Below are 18,012 nucleotides of genomic sequence, written 5' to 3'. Positions count from 1 at the left end.
GATGAAGCAAGTGGAGGTGAGGCTGAGAACAATCAGTAGCTTAAACTGGATTAAATCTGTACAATTCTTTCTTATTCTTCTGACTTAATAGTTTGAGTGAGTGTGGTGTGCAAATATTGACACATGCAAGCCTCTGTACACGTGAGTTTGCGGTAAGCTGGAATTACCTCCGACTTGGTTTGTCTGACTTGGTGTGTCTTACGTCGAAACCCACAAACCCACACACACACACCGCACATACATACATACATACAAACCACACACATTCTGTTAATACACACACACACACACACACACACACACACACACACACACACACACTCAAAAACGCACGCAAACTTAAACAGGTATGCACATTCCGTACAAACCATGTGAATAGAACACAGACTTCAAAGCCTTCAAAGTGTCCCACCTTCTCTTCCAAGAACAACATTAACAAAAAATGATTGTGAAGAGAACAGAGGGACACAGAAACACTCAAAGATAGACAGTTATCACACACACACAAACACTGAAATCAATCACACACTGAAAAGCCACATTCACACAAGGCAGACTCAAAGTCTGCACATGTACACAAACACACACACGTACACAAACATATTCTCTTTCTCTCATTCTAACACAGACACACACAGTCTCTCGCTCTCTACCACAGATTCTGTGGTGGGCCTACTTGTATGTGGGTCCGGTCCGGGGCGCTGCGTCCCGGGCCGCTGCGTCCCGGGCCGCTGCGGGCCGCAGGCCACGCTGACGTCCTCGTAGTGGGTACAGTCGTGGAGGGTCCACTCCCTCCTCTGGCACAGCTCCAGGCCGGGCTCCTTCCCCGTGCAGCTCACATCGTCCAGCAGGATGGGTCCTGAGCCCCAGCCGAACCGGGTCCCTGGAGTCTCCTCCCCCTCCTCCTCAGAGAACACCCTCGTACCGGACCTGAAGGGTACATAAATGTACATCTAAGATCGCCGGCTGAACTGGTAGTGCACTGAAAAGACATTTCAGGGGCATTTGACGCTTGAAATTTCTAAGACATTGAAAATGCCAGGGTCAGGGGCTCAATTCCCTGTCTGTCCATGGCTGGTTGTGTCTGCCTGTAACATCCTTATGAAAGATGTAAAATCGTACACGATAAATGTCTCTTTGGATAAAAGTTTCCACGGGTCAACCTTAGAGCAACGTATGTGTTGAGATGCATTTCATGATTTCAGCGACATTACCTGTAGCCTAGCTGTCGACACACCACCAGTGTGTTAGAGTCTGTCCAGCCATCATCGCACACTGTTCCCCATTGGCCGCGGTAGAAGATCTCCAAACGCCCCTCGTGGCTCTCTGTTCCCCCGGCTAGCCTAACTGTACCATCTGAAGGGAATACAAAGAGGTAGAATAGATGTAACGTACAAAATAAGCAATCGGGTCACCAGGTTATGAACACATACAAACATGACTGCATTTATTACTGCTAGCATGTACGTGTTACTAGCATTTTTGTGTTACTGGTGGTTTATTGTCCGCATGTAACCGCTAACTCGTGGTCTACGTGTTACCCCTTCTTTGTATGTTCTGTGTTACATCTAGTTTATAGGCTATGTGTTACAGCGAGCTTGTAGGCGTTGTGTTACCGCTAACTTGTAGATTACGTGTAACAGCTGGCTTGTATGTGTCACTGTGTGAGTGGCGTTAACAGGCACTAATCCATCCTTGTGTAATATTTGTCACAGGTGTCACAGGGATTAGTGTATGGGTCATCACCTGTGAGTGTGTGACAGGAAACGCCAGCGTCTTCTGAATGCAGGCAGTCATGGTCGCCCCAGGATGCTTTGGGGCACTGCTCCAGAGACAGCTCATTCCCAGTACAGTGCACTTCATCCAGCCACACGCGACCCGACCCCTCGCCGAAACGCGCCTGGCCCCAGGCCCTGGGGATGCCACTGCTCAGAGAACAGGTGAGACAAGAAGAAGATGTTAGGCGAGGCTGCGGCGACTCCCCACCTGTGAGGCTCACCAGCCACCAGGGGGCAGACAAGGATCACAGGAAGCTGTCTTCAACGACTTGAAGTGATAAAAGTACTGATATTTAATTGCGAGTATAATAATATATAATATATAATAAAAAATAATAGCAGGCCTAGCTGTGTGACTCGATAGCATCTTGTGTGTTGTATAGGCTTGCACATCACATAACATCAATCATCTAATAAAGTTGATTTAAATCTGAATTTAAAACGTATCAATTACATCTTTTTTTTTAAACACCAATATACCTCTGCATGCAACCAGATTTCAATTTTGGCATTATTTTTGAAAATATGAAAACTTTGTTCATTCATTCATTGGAAAATACATCTACGATAATTCACCAACTGCAGGTGAGGGTGTCACATTCAATTTGTATTACGGAAGCAAACCAAAACATACAAATAAATACTTCCTCAAGAAGGAACTTACACGCACACACACACACACACATACACAAACACACAATAGTGTGTCAGGAGCCTGGGTCAGCGTTGTATGAATAACTGAGGCACTAAAACGTCCCTGGAACAATGAGGCTGATTCAGGGTCTGAGCCCAGATGTCATGCCTACTGTGCCTTCTCTGCCTGTGCCTCCAAATGGAAAGAATACTTAACATACTTTGGTAGATAGTTAGAGAAGACAGAGAAAGATACACAAAGGGGAAAGAGCAAAAGAGGGAGCGAAAGAGAGAGAAGAAAGAGAGAGAGAAATAGAGCGAATAATGAAAGCGAGACTTCCCATTGTATATAAATTCCTCTAGTACTTTGGTTTGTGTTCATGAAAGATGGTCATAGTGGCACCTTGCACAGGAATGACCACAACTACAAAGGGATCTGGGTGTGTGCGTGTGCATGTGCGTGTGCGTGTTGGTATGAACCTCAGCCCCAGCTGTCGGCAGACCACCTCTGCGTCGCTGTCGTCCCACTGGTCGTCACACACGGACCCCCACTGGCCCCCGTGGAAGACCTCCACCCTGCCCTCCGACCCAGAGACACCCCCCTCCAGTCGCACCGGGACCACCACTGTACACGCACGCACACACGCACGCACACACGCACACACACACACAAAAGCATGTATTAGCCATGGGGTAAGTGTAACAGGTGTACAACAAGTGCAATGTAGTGAAGGGAAATTAAAGATATTAACAGAGAGAGAGAACAATGAGGACAAACCGACAGATGTTGCTGACAGACTGACAGACAAATGGGGAAAGACAGGTAGCCACACAGCTAGAGGAAAGACGCAGAGTAAGGCTGACAGACAGACAGGTCAACAGATTCATGGACCGGTAGGGACATACAGGTCGATTTGACAGACGGAAGACAGACAGACAAACAGCGGACCTTGTTGTTGGCTGCAGGTGACAGCTGCGACCATGGGACACTCCCCTCCGTTCCAGGTGGTCCGGGGGCACTGCAGCAGGTCTGGCTCAGCCCCCTGGCAGTGGACTGCCCCCCAGTGGAGTCTGGCCACGCCCAAAAGAGAGAGGGGTGTGGTCCGCGCCTGACCTGTGAACCTGGGAACACCCCCCTGAAATTACCAGCAGGTTTGATTTCCAGGATGTTGGTCTTTAGGGGGTTAAGGGCCCCCTCGGTCTATTCTAGGAGGGGCACCAGAGTGGAAGAACTAAGGAAATGATACAGAACATAACAGCTTGGACCTGGGTCGACCCTTAGGTCGACCCAGGTCCAAGTTGTTATGGACTGTTAGTATAATGATTTAAATACAGGCCAAACATGCATGTTTGATACATCACAAAGGCGACATAGTTCAATGATCCATGTTTAACGATGATCTTACATTCGTTTTAAAGTGCTTCTGGGACATTTCGACTGTCATTCCAGACACGTTCAGCTCCAGTGATTGAACGGATATGACTTCAGTAGTAGTTATAACCAATTAAGTGTTTCATTCCATTATGTCGCCATTCTGGTGTGCGCTTTCACTGAAAGGTTACGTGACTATGTGGGCCCCAGAACATGTACGTACGTACCAGTGTTGGAATCTGTGTCACATATCTCCGAACCTATCCCCCTAACCTATCCCCCTAACGTATCATTAGTGCAGGGACCACCTCAACACCACCCCTTCCTCCTCCCACACCCCACCCTAGGGATAAGGCACCTCTGCTTTACGGTAAGAATGACCTCAACGCATGCCACCAACGTGTGTGTGTGTATGTGTGTGTGTGTGTGTGTGTATGTCTGTGTGTCTCTGTGGGTCTCTGTGTTTATACACGGGCATGTGTGTGTGTATGTGTGTGTGTGTGTTTGTGGGTGTGAGGGTGGGTTTCAGAGCGGTTGAGTGAGTGTGTGCGTATGTGAGAGTGAGTTTGAGAGCGGGTGAGTGAGTGTGTGCTTCTGCGAGAGTGAGATTTAGAGCGGTCGAGTGAGTGTGTGCGTGTTTGAGTTTGAGAGCGCTTAAGTGAGTGTGTGCGCGTGTGAGATCGAGTTTGAGAGTGGTTGTGTGTGCGTGTGTGTGTGTGGAAGGTAAATATCTGGGCTGCACTGAGCGGCTTTAGAGAGCTCATGGAGACACCGAGGTTGGAATGCAGGGGTCACCCTAAAGTAAAATACAATGAGTGCTTGTGAGGGGAGAGAAGGACAAGAACCCGAGGAGGAACGTAAAGGAAAAGGGGAAAGAGCTAGCATGCATATGATAATAAAGACAAATGAGACAAGAGACAGAAATAGTTGACAAAACATGACGCATCATTTAATTATCATCACTGGAGGCGTGCCCCACAAGTGTATCTAGTTTACTGTACTGTATGAACTTAACATTGTGTACATAATGTATTTTCTGATTATCTCCAACACACCCTTAAAGGACTTGTAAGGACTTGTTTCTGTGTTTGTTTCACGTGTGGTTAATTATATGTGCTGCTGTTGACAATATGTGCAACTAGTGTGTGTGTGAGAGCAAGAGAAAACGCCCAAGAATTTCTGCGTTAATTTGTTATTGAGCTTGTGTGTGTGCAAGGGTGCGTGTTGTGTGTATGTGTGAGTGAGTGAGTGAGTGAGTGAGTGAGTGAGTGAGTGGGTGAATGGGTAAGTGTGGGTGTGTGTGTGTGAATGAGTAGGTGAGTGTTTGTGAGTGTGTGAATATATCTGTTTGTGTGTAAGTGAGTGAGTATGCCTGTGTGTGAAGGTGTGTATGTGAGTGAGTGAGTGAGTGAGTGAGTGAGTGAGTGAGTGAGTGAGTGAGTGAGTGAGTGAGTGAGTGAGTGGGTGAGTGAGTGAGTGAGTGAGGGAGTGTGTGTGTGTGAGATTGAGTGAACGTGTGTGTCTATGGTCCAGTGACTATGTCTGAGGTGTCGGTCTGTGTGAGTGCCAATGTGTGTGTTTACATGCAGATCTACGGCAGCATCTTCATCAGCCCAGTCCTGGATGCAAATGGACCGCTAGACCCCCCCCCCCCCACACACACACACACACACACACACACACACCTCTCCAGGTAGACTTCCACCAAGCAGTGTGTGTGAGAGTGAGTTTGAGAAGGGGTGAGTGAGCGGGTGTGTGTGTGTAAAAGGTAAATAAATGGGCCGCTCCGAGCGGCTTTAGAGAGCTCATGGAGACACAGAGGTTGGAATGCAGGGGTCACCCTAAAGTAAAATACAATGAGAGCTTGTGAGGTGAGAGAAGGACAAGAGGAGGAACGTAAACGAAAAGGGGAAAGACCTAGTGTGCATGCGATAATAAAGACAAAGGAGTCAAGGGACAGAAATAGTTTTCAAAACATGACGCATACTTTAATTATCATCACTGGAGGCGTGCCCCACAAGTGTATCTAGTTTACTTCACTGTATAAACTTAACATTGTGTACATAATGTATTTTCAGATTCTCTCCAACACGCCATTAAGGGACTTGTAAGGACTTGTTTCTGTGTTTGTTTCACGTGTGGTTAATTATATGTGCTGCTGTTGACAATATGTGCATCCTGAGTGTTTTTAAACGAGTTTGAATTAGCATGAGAGCAAGAGAAAATGGCCAAGAATGTCTGCGTTCATTTGTTATTGAACGTGTGTGCGTGCAATTGTGCGTGTGTTTGTGTGTATATGTGTGTGAGTATGTGTGTGTGAGTGAGTGAGTGAGTGAGTGAGTGAGTGAGTGAGTGAGTGAGTGAGTGAGTGAGTGAGTGAGTGAGTCCCCTAAGAATGTCTAAGAGTGACTGCATGCGTGATTGTGAGAGTGAGAGAGTGAGTGAGTAAGTGATTGAGTGAACGTGTGAATATGTGCATGTGCGTGTGGGCGTCTGAGAGAGAGTGAACGTGTCTGTGGTCCAGTACCTATATCTGAGGGGTCTGTCTGTGTGCGTGTCCATGTGCGTGTTTACATGCGCTGCTCTTCCTCACCCCTTGCCCAGCTGTCGGCAGACCACGGCAGCGTCTTCATCAGCCCAGTCCTTGCTGCAAATGGACCCCCAGACCCCCCCCAGGTAGACCTCCACCCGGCCGTCCAACTTGGAGCGTCCCCCCAGCAGACGCACTGATCCTGGGGAGAGAAATAAAGGAGGGTGACTAGGTCTTCATGAACCACATTGAGGCTGGTAAATGTGTCTGTGAGTCTCTGTATTCCCTGCATTTCCAATATGGGATTCATGAAGTATTATTTTATAATTTATCTTCTTTGTGGATTTTCTGATGTGACAGACAAACTTTTCTATCCTAGTCTTATTGCATAACAAAGCAGCGATAAGGGCAATCAGAAAGGGCTAAAACATCTCAAATAGACCTTTTGAGAAAAACAAAGTGCAACTACATATTTTCTGGAAGAAGATCATATGAGGATGCGGGCTCAGGGTGCCTGATGAAATCCAGATTGATTAACCAGATGAATCCATATTGATTTAACAGTATTGATCAATCTATATAGATTGACCTATTTAATCAATCACTAGCCTATTGATAAAAATAAACTGAATAGGGACTTGTGACAAAAGAGATTGATTGAGAGGCAGTTATTTGTCCATTGAGGTCGAGATTGTATGATTCACAACCAAGTTGTTATTCTCTTTTGTTATACACAACTTCCCTAATGTTTGACCTTTACCAATGCCTATTGTCATGTGTTGACTCATTGGCAAACAAGGTGTAGGAGCCCGAGGCAAATATCTTAGTGCTCAACAGCCCGGCCAGAAATGCGCCTGTTTGGGCTTGTCATGCCCTCGCGCAAACCTGAAACACGACTGACGCATAAGGGGCAGTCGTGAGGTTTCACGTCTTCAAACTATTTGGCCTGGCAAGATCGGCTTGAAAGTCGCCATCATTATTATCTGCATCGGAGGGACAAAAATAACACGCACTGAGGTGTGCACGCTTACCTTGTTTACAGTCGCAATAGCCCCAGTCCACTCTGCCCCTGGTGTTGTTGAAAAAGCACCAGGGTCGGATCCGACCGTCGGGGTTCCGGCAGTGGTTGTGATCCCCGACCCCTTTACCCTGGTACCGATCCTTAAATCCCGCCACTTGACTCCAGTTCATGCACCGAGAACCGGACTCGGTGACATCTATCGCCCCTTGGTAGTATCCCTCTTTCCCACCGCGGCTTTGGACGCAGTCGGTGAACGGCGGGATAAACGAATGGCCGTTGCTAAAAACGCGACCGTTCATGGCCAAAAGTGCAAACGCGATAGTTACGGACGTCAACTCCATGTTTCCACTTCTCGATGACATGTTCATGAGTGTTCTTTAATTATATATGTAGGATAAATATTGGTTGGAAAACGCTCCCCGCTCCAAAGAAGGGCTTCCCCGGTCCTGCTGCTCGTGTTGTGGTGTGTGGGATGGATCGAGCGCTGCAGGCTGAGCGCCGGAGACACGGAGACGCGGATCAATGGGCCCCCCTGTACTGCAGGAGGGCCCGGGGAAAGTAGGCAGGCGGAGCGCTTCCCTTGGGACCTGGAGTTTGGATGTGAGTCGGTCTCTAATCAAAATCCAATTTGTAACTCACTGAACTGAGGAACGAATGGGTGGTTGACGTTTTCAAAGCCTTTCCCATCGATTTTGTAAGCCTAGTTAAATGGGTTCCTCGTTGAATTCATGAGATATGTAGCATATATTCAGTAAAAACAGACTAGATAGACAGAATAGATGTAGATATATATATATATATATATATATATATATATATATATATATATATATATATATAGAGAGAGAGAGAGAGAGAGAGAGAGAGAGAGAGAGAGAGAGAGAGAGAGAGAGAGAGAGAGAGAAAGAGAGAGATACAATAATAGATAAATACAAATATAGATGCATAGATATATAGGTCCGCATCCACAAATTGTGGATGCGGACCTATATATCTATGCATCTATCTTTGTATAGATGCATAGAATGTATGAAACAATTGTATAGCACTAGTAGGTATACAATTATCACTAGTATGCCTATTCTATACCACTAGTAGGCCTATAAAGCCCTACAAAATATTACATTTCCATCGCATCAGGAGCACATACCTGGTTAGAGAATTCCTCCCAGCACATGCCTACTGTATCAGGAGGAAAAAGCGCCCCCGGTGGTGGTCGGGAACAAAGACATGTTAGCGTTTTACCATTGGAGGAGCGTCATGACGCAACATAGACGCGCCGGATAACAGTTTGTCATCATTGTGTCCGCTTTAGCTTCTGTTTATAGCCACAGTCCTGTTACTTTGATTAGCATTTTTGAACCACATTATTTGTCCCATCATTTTAAACACAAAAGCGGCTGATGCAAAGCTGCAGTGCTTAAGAAATGAACAGTCGATTGCAAGAGATACGCAAAAAGCAGAAGCTTAGGCGACAGCTTTTGGCTCAACAGGTAACGTTGATAACAAACACTCCCGCCTTCCTCATTGTGTTACTCGCATACCATTGAGACAGCCGCCGATTATTTTGTCGCCAGAGGTACACTATTTACTGTATGCTACCGGATAACGAGTAGGTGTCTTGCACAATCAATAACATACTAAACATAACATCTCCGTACAGCTGGGAGCTGAAAGCGCTGATAGTATTGGCGCTGTGCTGAACAGTAAAGATGAATTGAAGGAGATCGAGGAGACCCGAGAGATTTCACGGTGAGATGCCTTTTAATCATCGAATCACATGGCTGTTATTTGTCCATTATTGCGTCCTTAGATGTTGATTCCTGGTTTGTAGGGCATCCCTGGACACATCGGTCCCACCTTCCAAACGCAAAGCCACAGGGGAGGGAGATGACACAGAAGAAGACATCGACATAGTCATCAAGGTGACTTGAATCATCCACATCCAAAGATACAAGTGTATACGTTAGTGTGCATTGCCCCCGATGTGTTGTTTAAAATTATATTTGTGCTGTGTGCATATTATGAGGGCTAAATAATTCTGTTTATTAAATTGCCCAGTTTATCATCTAAAATACATCTACATCTCTCATTTGGGATTGGTTTGTGTCTTACTCTTCAGTGAGCTATCATCAGTTTGTACTTCAGATATACTATGCTCAGCTGTATAGCACGTATCTGAAGTGTTGTCAAACTGCATTACTCTAGGAAGAGGTGGAGTTGCAGCCGCCAGAAGAAAACAACCCATACGAGGAGGTCTACAAGGACTCAAGTACTTTCCTGAAGGTTAGGAAGCTGATTCTCTCTCTGCTCGTGCTTTAACCCCTAAACCATACATCAAGATAGTAAATGAACCAACAGAGATGAGCAGCAGGGACATAATGTAGTAGTCAGCGCCCTGCCTATATGTACTGGGTTTGAAACACACAAACACACACACACACAGAGTCTAGTGGTTGTGGGATAAGATGAGTGAGTCCTCCTGATCTTTTGTACCTGACCTGAAGTGTGCGAATTTCCTGTGACAACAAAGTGAATCATGATGTCATTTGTTTCATTTTAGGGTACACAGAGTCTTAACCCACACAATGACTATTGCCAGCACTTTGTGGATACCGGCCATCGGCCACAGAACTTCATCAGAGATGTTGGTATGTCTACGTTCCTGCATGGTTGTGTTTTGTATCTACTTCCACGTGTGTGTGTGTGTGTGTGGGTTTGTCTTTTAATCTCTCTCTGCGATATTCAGGTCTGGCTGACCGATTTGAGGAGTATCCAAAACTGCGAGAGCTTATCAGACTGAAGGATGAACTCATCTCCACCACCAACACTCCCCCCATGTACGTATTTACAATCTGCGTATAGACGTTGTGTAGTTAATGTGTTTAAATTCACATATTGTGTTTGGCTTACCATACCAGCGCCACACTTCCACAAACACACCTCACACCTCACCCTTAGGCTTGCCAACAGGCACTTCGGCTTCACGAAAAGACCATTACATGCGTCCGAGACGTTTTGGGGAGACTGGCAAAAACATAGCATTTTCTCCTGTGTTCGCTAAACAAAGGTCTTATTTCAGTAGTGATATAATGGCATTTAAGCCCGGGAGCCTCTGTGTCTGTTCAGGTACCTACAGGCGGACCCGGAGCACTTCGACCTGCGAGACCTGAAGTGTAAGTTTGACGTGATCCTGCTGGAGCCCCCCTTGGAGGAGTACTACAGGGAGTCGGGCATCAGCCACACAGAGCGCTTTTGGAACTGGGATGACGTACGTTTGGGTTGTTCTTCCGCCAGTCAGTTCTGTCTACTTCTGAGTGGGTTCCAGGTTGTTCAGGGCATCACACAGCGCTACTAGCGCAACATACAGTGTTAATGCTTGTAGACTGTGGTTTGTGAATACATAGACAAAGTAAAGTTGATGTAGACAATATCTGACGTTACGAAAATGCAGATTTGCCCCAGAAAAAGAGGTTTAGTAGATCGCGCCTCACATCTCTCCTCCTCCTTTTCCTCTCTCTCCCGCTGTCTGCCTTGCATGTGAAGATAATGAAGCTGGAGATTGAGGAGATATCTGCCCTGCGCTCCTTCGTCTTCCTCTGGTGCGGTTCTGGAGAAGGCTTGGACCTCGGCAGGATGGTACGCTAGCTCTGATTTATGATGAGACACACAGAAGTACACCAGGGTGTAGGATGAGCATACAACACACAGAAGTACACCAGAAGTATTATGATGAGCGTACATCATACAGAAGTACAAGTAATGCATTATAATGAGTATGCAACGCTTATTATTATGATTGATCAAAATAACACATACTTTCACTAAAATGCATTATGACTAATGCCTCTGCATGGATGGAATGTCTTGTTGAAAACAATAGCTCTGTTAATGACATGCATTTTCTCCAGAGTGGCGGAATGTGCTGATGGCATCCAGCCCTACATTTAACACATTCTGATGGGCAGATTTCTCGATCAGAAATTAGGCTTTTAAGTGAGGCCTCATGATGAACCCACATGATCTCCCAATACTTCTTAGTAGTGAGAAACACTCAACACCGTCAACCGTCCTGTGACAGCCTGATACCATGACAACCCGCTGACGGGCTGTGATGGAGCCTGTGTCGTCCCCCACTGCGGTGTCCAGGCCAATGGATGAGGCCCGGGTAGCATCGGCTCCCTTTGTAATGCTTCTGCTATGTAGTAGGGCTGGTAACATTCCCCAGAAATTAAATTCGAATATTGGTCTTAAAAAATGGTCCGAATATCGAATATATTCGAATATTATTATTAATTAATTAATTAATTTTTCCCCGCGGAGAATAGGACTTGTTATTGTAACAGTACCCCATTATATCCAACAGAGGGCGTGCACACCGCTAAATGTCAAGAAAAACGACCAGTGGTAGTCAAACGCTGATTTATTTTCTGTCTTCAGACAAAATCCAAGCGTCATGTTCAACATGTTACATTTAGTGCAACTTCAGTGCAATTAGTGCAAAACTGTACACTCTTACTTAGCCATCTTTTAGAGTTGAACCACTGAACAGGAGGTTGAATTGGCCCACAGCTCACAGTTACAGAAATGAATATTAGCCTGTAGAACATAAACGAACATTAAGTAGGCCAGCAGCCAATTGTAAACAGTCAATGAAAGTATTTGACATACTGTTCATTTATGCAAATTGCAAAACAAACAATTGCAAAAACAGAACACCTTTCACAGTTATTAGGCTGGCGTGTAATAGGCTATGCCGACATAGTTGCCTACTAAATGAAATAATATTTTAGCCAATGTCATTTTTCACAAGTTAAATAAAATCAACCACAACTGAAAGAAACAAGCAGGCCACAAATTAACTCAAAACACGACTGGTGGACTAGGCCTACAGATTGTTCGCCAAAAATGGTGGTCTACTTGTTCAGCGGCGAGTGCTGAGCGTTTTTTATTGACAATGTTGCCGGCTGAGGAAAAGACGCGCTCTGATCGTACAGATGTGCCGGGTACCGTGAGGTATTTTTTCGCAACCTGTGCGATGTGCGGGTACCTCGCACTGCCTGTAGTTTTCCACCACAGGAGAGGGTCTGCGTCGGGAGGCAGCTGTGGCTCTCTTTCGTAGATGACTAGCTCCCCATGCAGATCGTATTCAGCAGCTCTTGTCTGCTGCGGGTAGACTTGGGAAAATAGATCACCCATTGCAGAAAGGGAACTTTTGCAGGGGGCTTCTGGTGGGGCGGGCAATTCTGACCCTTCTCCTGACTTCTCTGCCGCTGCTATAGCTGTAATCTCGGCAAGCACTTTAGCATGGACTTCATGTTGCCTTCCATGATCTAAATGACCCAGGCAGTGGAAGCGAGGGTCAAGATAACTGGCTGTGTTCAGAAACATGAAGACGTCACCGTCTTCTGGGTAGCGCTTATTTAGATCAGCCGTTATCTTTGCCTTCATTTCTTTCAGAGCTGCAGTGTTGCCGTCTGTCTCCTGTCTCAGATGAGACAGAAGAACGTGCTTCATTGGGAGAACAGCTGACGCTGTCGGGTATTTATCGGTGGATAAAGCCACTGTAGAGACTTTGAATGGCCTGAGAATGTCCTTTACCTGCAGTAGGACAAATGAATAAAAAAAGAAAATCCATGAAGAGCTGTGCCTATTGCCTTTGCCATAAACTTCAACTTGGCACATATTTAGTAATTACATATAAATTAAATAAATGAATTAATATAGCTCACCTTTTCCAGCTGAATCCATTCACTCGTGGACAGCTCAAGGTTGGACAGCTTTTTGTCAAAGATGACAGCAGCCACTGGTGCTTGTTGCTCCAGAGCCCGACAAATCATGTCGTATGTACTGTTCCATCTTGTCGCGCAGTCGTTGATCAGTTTGTCCCTTTTCAGCATTTGCAACTGCTTCTGCTTTTCTTCCAGGAGGTAACTGGCGGTGGTTGAATGGTTGAAGTAGGCAGCAGTACGTTTCCATCTGGCAACACTGTTCTCTATAGATCTCACCCCTAGCCCCTTTCGGACAGCTAGGTTAATAGTATGTGCGAAACACGGCACGTTCATGGTCTTCATGTGCCTCTCAACTGCGTTCACATAGTTAGCTGCATTATCCGTTGTCACGGCAACGACCGACTCCAGCTGCACGCCAAACTCCTGCAAACCATCCATAATAGACTTCGATACGTTCTCCGCTGTATGACTTTCTCTGAGCTCTCTCGTTTTAAGCACATAGTCCTTCATCTCCCAATTCTCTGTGATAATATGGGCAGTCACGGTGACAAATGCATCATTGGCAAGGGAAGTCCATCCGTCTGTGGTCAACGCTACGGCTTTGTCCTTGATTGTAATTTTCACTGTACTGGCGGTGGCATCATACAGTTTAACAATCCTATTATTAACAGTTCCACGGGAAGGGACTTGATAGCGTGGATTTATTTCGTGGATAAATTTCTGAAAACCTACGCCGTCAACTATACTGATTGGCCGCATGTCTTTGCAATTGAACTCTGTTAACTTTTTAGTGATGGCCTCTTGTTTTGCAGCGGGAAGAGAAGTGGTCGGGCTGTAAAACGCTGTTAGCTTGGGTTGTTTGGGAAGCGGGCCGTCTGCTTCGTCTTCACCAACTTTGTTCCATTCGGTCGGGTGAACAACTATTAAATGCATCCTAAAATTTGTGGTAGTCGAGTGATATGCCAGTTCCGCATCGCATAACTTGCAAACAGCCTTGGATTTGTCGACAACTTTACCTCCAACTGACCAGAATCCAAAAAAGCGCCAAACAGTACTTCTTAAATTATCTGGCTTAACAATCACTTTGTCCGTGGTGGAGTTCTTGACTTCACCGGATTCCATTTCCCCGGTTTGTTTTTCGGGCTCGCTGGTTTATGTTTCATACATTTTCATACATTTATCGGTGTCTACAGTGAGGTGGGGAGGTGGAGGTGGTGGAGCGCAGTCCATGCTACCTTGTTGTGACACGTGACTGCAGCTACACGCAGGCCAGTAAGCGACGCACCATGGGACACAACGGAGGAGAATCAATGCGCGCGCTGCCCTGAGCAATAAAATATATATTTTGGAAATTATTCAAATATTCATTTTCACGTTCGAATATACATATTTTTCCCATATTCGAGGAATATCCGAAATTCGAATATTAATTTACCAGCCCTACTATGTAGTGCATTTTCTTTGCTTACACCCCTAGCCCCGGGGCTCGTAATGATTCGGTGGTGTTTCTTATCCCGGAATGTGTACGTCTTCGTCGCCCCACAGTGTTTGAGGAAGTGGGGCTTCAGACGATGTGAGGATATCTGCTGGATCAAGACCAACAAGAACAACCCTGGCAAGACCAAGACCCTAGACCCCAAGGCTGTGTTCCAAAGGACCAAGGTACCAGGAAGCGCCATCGCCGTACCTCAACACTGTTGGCTTATTCAGTCCGCCATAACAATGATTGACTGTATGGAGTTAAGCCTTTTGATGTGATGAACACGTGATAATGCTCATACTGCAAGGCAATAGGTATTAGTTAGTACATTGATTGTTACTTAATATTTTACGCCACAACTGGTTCAATCAGTCATTCAGTCATTCGCTTTTGGCCGCCCCAAAGGATCAGAGCAACAGTGGGCCTCACTTGTAAGAACATTCGTCCCATCTCCAGGAACACTGTCTGATGGGGATCAAAGGCACGGTCCGACGCAGCACCGACGGGGACTTCATCCACGCCAACGTGGACATCGACCTGATCATCACAGAGGAGCCGGAGATGGGCAACGTGGAGAAGCCCGTGGAGATCTTCCACATCATCGAGCACTTCTGCCTGGGCCGACGAAGGCTCCACCTGTTCGGCAGGGACTCAACCATTAGGCCTGGTGAGAGCACTACAGAGGACCCCAGCGTTTCGGGAGATTAGATTTGAGGTCTTGTTCAGTGTTTAGTTCAATGAGTATAAATCAAAGGGTATGAGGGTCCTGAGCAATGTTGGCACCACAACCTAGGCATCGCTGAGGGCTCTCATCCAATAGGATGCAATGAATCCAATTGAGCGACTTTCAAGGGCCTCTTGGACGTGATTGGTCGGCTGCTGTCCGCACAGCTTTAGTCTAGAAGCTACGACAGGGTGTGTACGGGCGAGGCAGGAATTTGGATGCGCATGCCATCGGTCGTTCAAGGTTGAAAACAAAAGAGTTTACATGGAGCCATGCCCTGGCCCCTGAGGCTACTAGTCGGCTTGTCTCCGAACTATTGAAATAGCACTGAGGAATACCCTGTGTGTCTTCTACAGTCAATAGGTGACGGGGTGGGCAGAGGGAAAAAAACACTCTTGGTTTGCATGTGTCCTTTTATGCACTGCAACAGGGTGTTCCTGGGTTAAATTCACCAGGGTAGAATACTAGCCACTCCCTTTGTGCCCGCTATTGTTGCCTATGGCAAGTCTGTCAAAACCGTGACAGCGTAATTGCAGCAGTAAACATTGAATCCAAAAAAAACATGTTGACGACTAGGGCTGATTGTGTGGCGGTGACGTACAGATACAGTGTTCTCAAGGGCGCTCTTACCCTGCTACTCCCTTCCATCTCCATCCCTCTCTACTTCCCCCTACCATCTCTATCTCTATCTTCGTCTCCCTCCCGTGTCTTTCTCTTGCTTCCCCCCCCCCCCCCCCCCCCAGGCTGGCTGACTGTGGGGCCGACACTGACCAACAGTAACTTCAACGCCGAGGCGTACGCGTCTCACTTCGCCGTGCCCAACATGCACCTGTCGGGCTGCACAGAGGACATCGAGCGGCTGCGGCCCAAGTCTCCGCAGGCCAAGCTCAAATCGGACCGAGGAGGAGGGGCCCCGAGGGGGGGCCGCGGGGGGCCCAACGCAGGGCGCGGCGGGGACAGGGGCCGGGAGAGGAACAGACCCAACTTCCGGGGAGACAGGGGAGGAGGAGGGGGGTTCAGGGGCCGGGGGGGGCCACACCGGGGCTTCCCACCTCGTTAGGGCCCTGGCATCGTTTAGCGTTGTGTGGTTTTCCTACGGACTGTTATTAACATGTAATTCTTTTTTCTTTCTTTTTTTTTTTTTTCTTTTTACATGGGTCATTCTGTGCAAGTTAATTTTTCTTTTTTATGTATGTTTATACACAAACAAACACAATGTTTTTATGTGATCACTTATGAATAAATTCACAATTCCTTATTTTTCTGCACACATTTGTGTTTCAATCTCTTATTATATTGTATTCTGGTTTGTGGTTAAACATATGAGTAAAGCTGTAGTGTTCATTTACAGCACTAATGGGCAGTGTGATGCATATTTTGACTGCTGCCAATATAGTTAGTTAAAGTGACGCAGTTTTAATAAAAGCAAAAATCTTCAAGAAGTATAATCATTTTAGAAAGTGGTACGCTTTATTCTACTTTGGGTCAGACGTATGCGTCGAGTCAAAGTGGTCGGCCTTGGATTAATCATGAAACTGTTGAGACTAGAGAGGAGAGGAACAAGAAAAAATGTACTACATTTACATTTTACATTTAGGGCATTTAGCAGACGCTTTTATCCAAAGCGACTTACAATAAGTGCATTTGTCATAAGAAGTGAAACAATATATCGCTGTCGGTACAGTAAAGACGTTCATAGAACCAAGTGCAAGTATTACAATCGCTAGGCTAACCCATTCCCCGTGTAAAGCAGCGATAGCAGCTACTGTAGATGCTACACAATTAAGTACCTTAAATAAGTGCAATGTACAAGTGCCAGGACGTACAACATTCAATGGTGGCTGTGCATTGGTTTCTATGCAGAGTCGAGATGAACTCTGAACAGGTGAGTCTTTTGCGGAAGCTGGTGAGCGACTCTGCGGTCCTGACATCGGTAGGGAGCTCGTTCCACCACTGAGGTCCCAAAACAGAAAAGTTGTGACTTTGCTGATCGACCTTTGCTTGCTCTTAGCGATGGCGGTACCAGACGTCCAGCTGAGGTAGTTGAGCGGAGGGATCGAGCTGGGGTGTGTGGCTTTACTAATGCTTGGAGGTAGGCAGGGGCAGTTCCATCGACTGCCTTGTATGCCAGTACCATCATCTTGAATCTGATGCAAGCTATTACAGGGAGCCAGTGGAGGTCTCGGAAGAGGGGGGTTACATGTGAGAACTTTGGTAGGTTGAACACGAGGCGCGCTGCCGCATTCTGGATGCGCTGCAAGGGTTTAATCGCAGAGGCAGGGAGTCCAGCCAGGAGCGAGTTGCAGTAGTCGAGGCGGGAGATGACCAGTGATTGGACTAGAAGCTGAGCTGCTTCCCTTGTGAGGAAGGGCCGGATCCTGCGGATGTTGTAAAGTGCAAATCTGCAGGACCGGGCCACCGCAGTGATGTTTGCGGTGCAGCACAACTGATTGTCCAACACTACACCAAGGTTTTTGGCAGTTGGAGAAGGAGATACAGTGATGTTCTCAACAGTGACCAGTAAGTCCATGTGTGGGCAATCTTTCCCTGGTATTAGGAGGAGCTCAGTCTTGTTGAGGTTAAGCCTCAGGTGATGGGCAGTTGTCCAGGTGCTGACTTCTGCCAGACATTCAGATATGCGTGTTGCAATCAGGGCTTTGTCAGATGAGGGAAAGGAGAGAAATAGCTGAGTGTCGTCAGCATAACAGTTATAGGAAAAGCCGTGGGATGTAATTACAGAGC

The 18,012-nt window shown here is 46.5% G+C and overlaps 2 protein-coding genes across 3 annotated transcripts in view; one reads left to right on the top strand and one right to left on the bottom strand.

Annotated features, from left to right (window-relative positions):
* The window catches only part of prss12 (serine protease 12), a 25,946-nt gene extending 17,438 nt beyond the window's left edge, over positions 1-8,508 (bottom strand). The window contains exons 1-8 of the mRNA XM_079729283.1: positions 8,485-8,508; positions 7,345-7,921; positions 6,377-6,515; positions 3,361-3,533; positions 2,892-3,036; positions 1,747-1,925; positions 1,215-1,356; positions 677-930 (exon numbers count right to left, since the gene is read on the bottom strand). Coding sequence (XP_079585409.1) covers positions 677-930; positions 1,215-1,356; positions 1,747-1,925; positions 2,892-3,036; positions 3,361-3,533; positions 6,377-6,515; positions 7,345-7,702 — 1,390 coding nt within the window. The 5' untranslated portion in view covers positions 7,703-7,921; positions 8,485-8,508. The remainder of the gene's footprint in view (positions 1-676; positions 931-1,214; positions 1,357-1,746; positions 1,926-2,891; positions 3,037-3,360; positions 3,534-6,376; positions 6,516-7,344; positions 7,922-8,484) is intronic.
* Positions 7,760-16,330, top strand: mettl14 (methyltransferase 14, N6-adenosine-methyltransferase non-catalytic subunit; the record flags this gene model as incomplete). Of its 2 annotated transcripts, none has more annotated exons than XM_079729284.1 (11): positions 7,760-7,934; positions 8,998-9,086; positions 9,169-9,259; positions 9,543-9,620; positions 9,898-9,985; positions 10,084-10,174; positions 10,464-10,605; positions 10,881-10,973; positions 14,612-14,728; positions 15,003-15,213; positions 16,014-16,330. In XM_079729284.1, exons 1-11 carry the CDS (start codon positions 7,857-7,859, stop codon positions 16,328-16,330), a joined length of 1,395 nt encoding a protein of 464 aa, XP_079585410.1. In that variant the 5' UTR covers positions 7,760-7,856. The 2 variants fall into 2 exon arrangements, with proteins under 2 accessions (XP_079585410.1, XP_079585411.1); XM_079729285.1 differs by lacking the exon at positions 7,760-7,934 and adding an exon at positions 8,637-8,827.
* Between the last annotated feature and the right edge of the window lie 1,682 nt (positions 16,331-18,012).

The sequence above is a fragment of the Pollachius pollachius genome, assembly GCF_949987615.1.
Source record: "Pollachius pollachius genome assembly, chromosome: 2".
NCBI lineage: Eukaryota > Metazoa > Chordata > Actinopteri > Gadiformes > Gadidae > Pollachius > Pollachius pollachius.
Note: the sequence above shows the minus strand (reverse complement) of the source record. Positions and strands in the feature narration are given on the sequence as shown.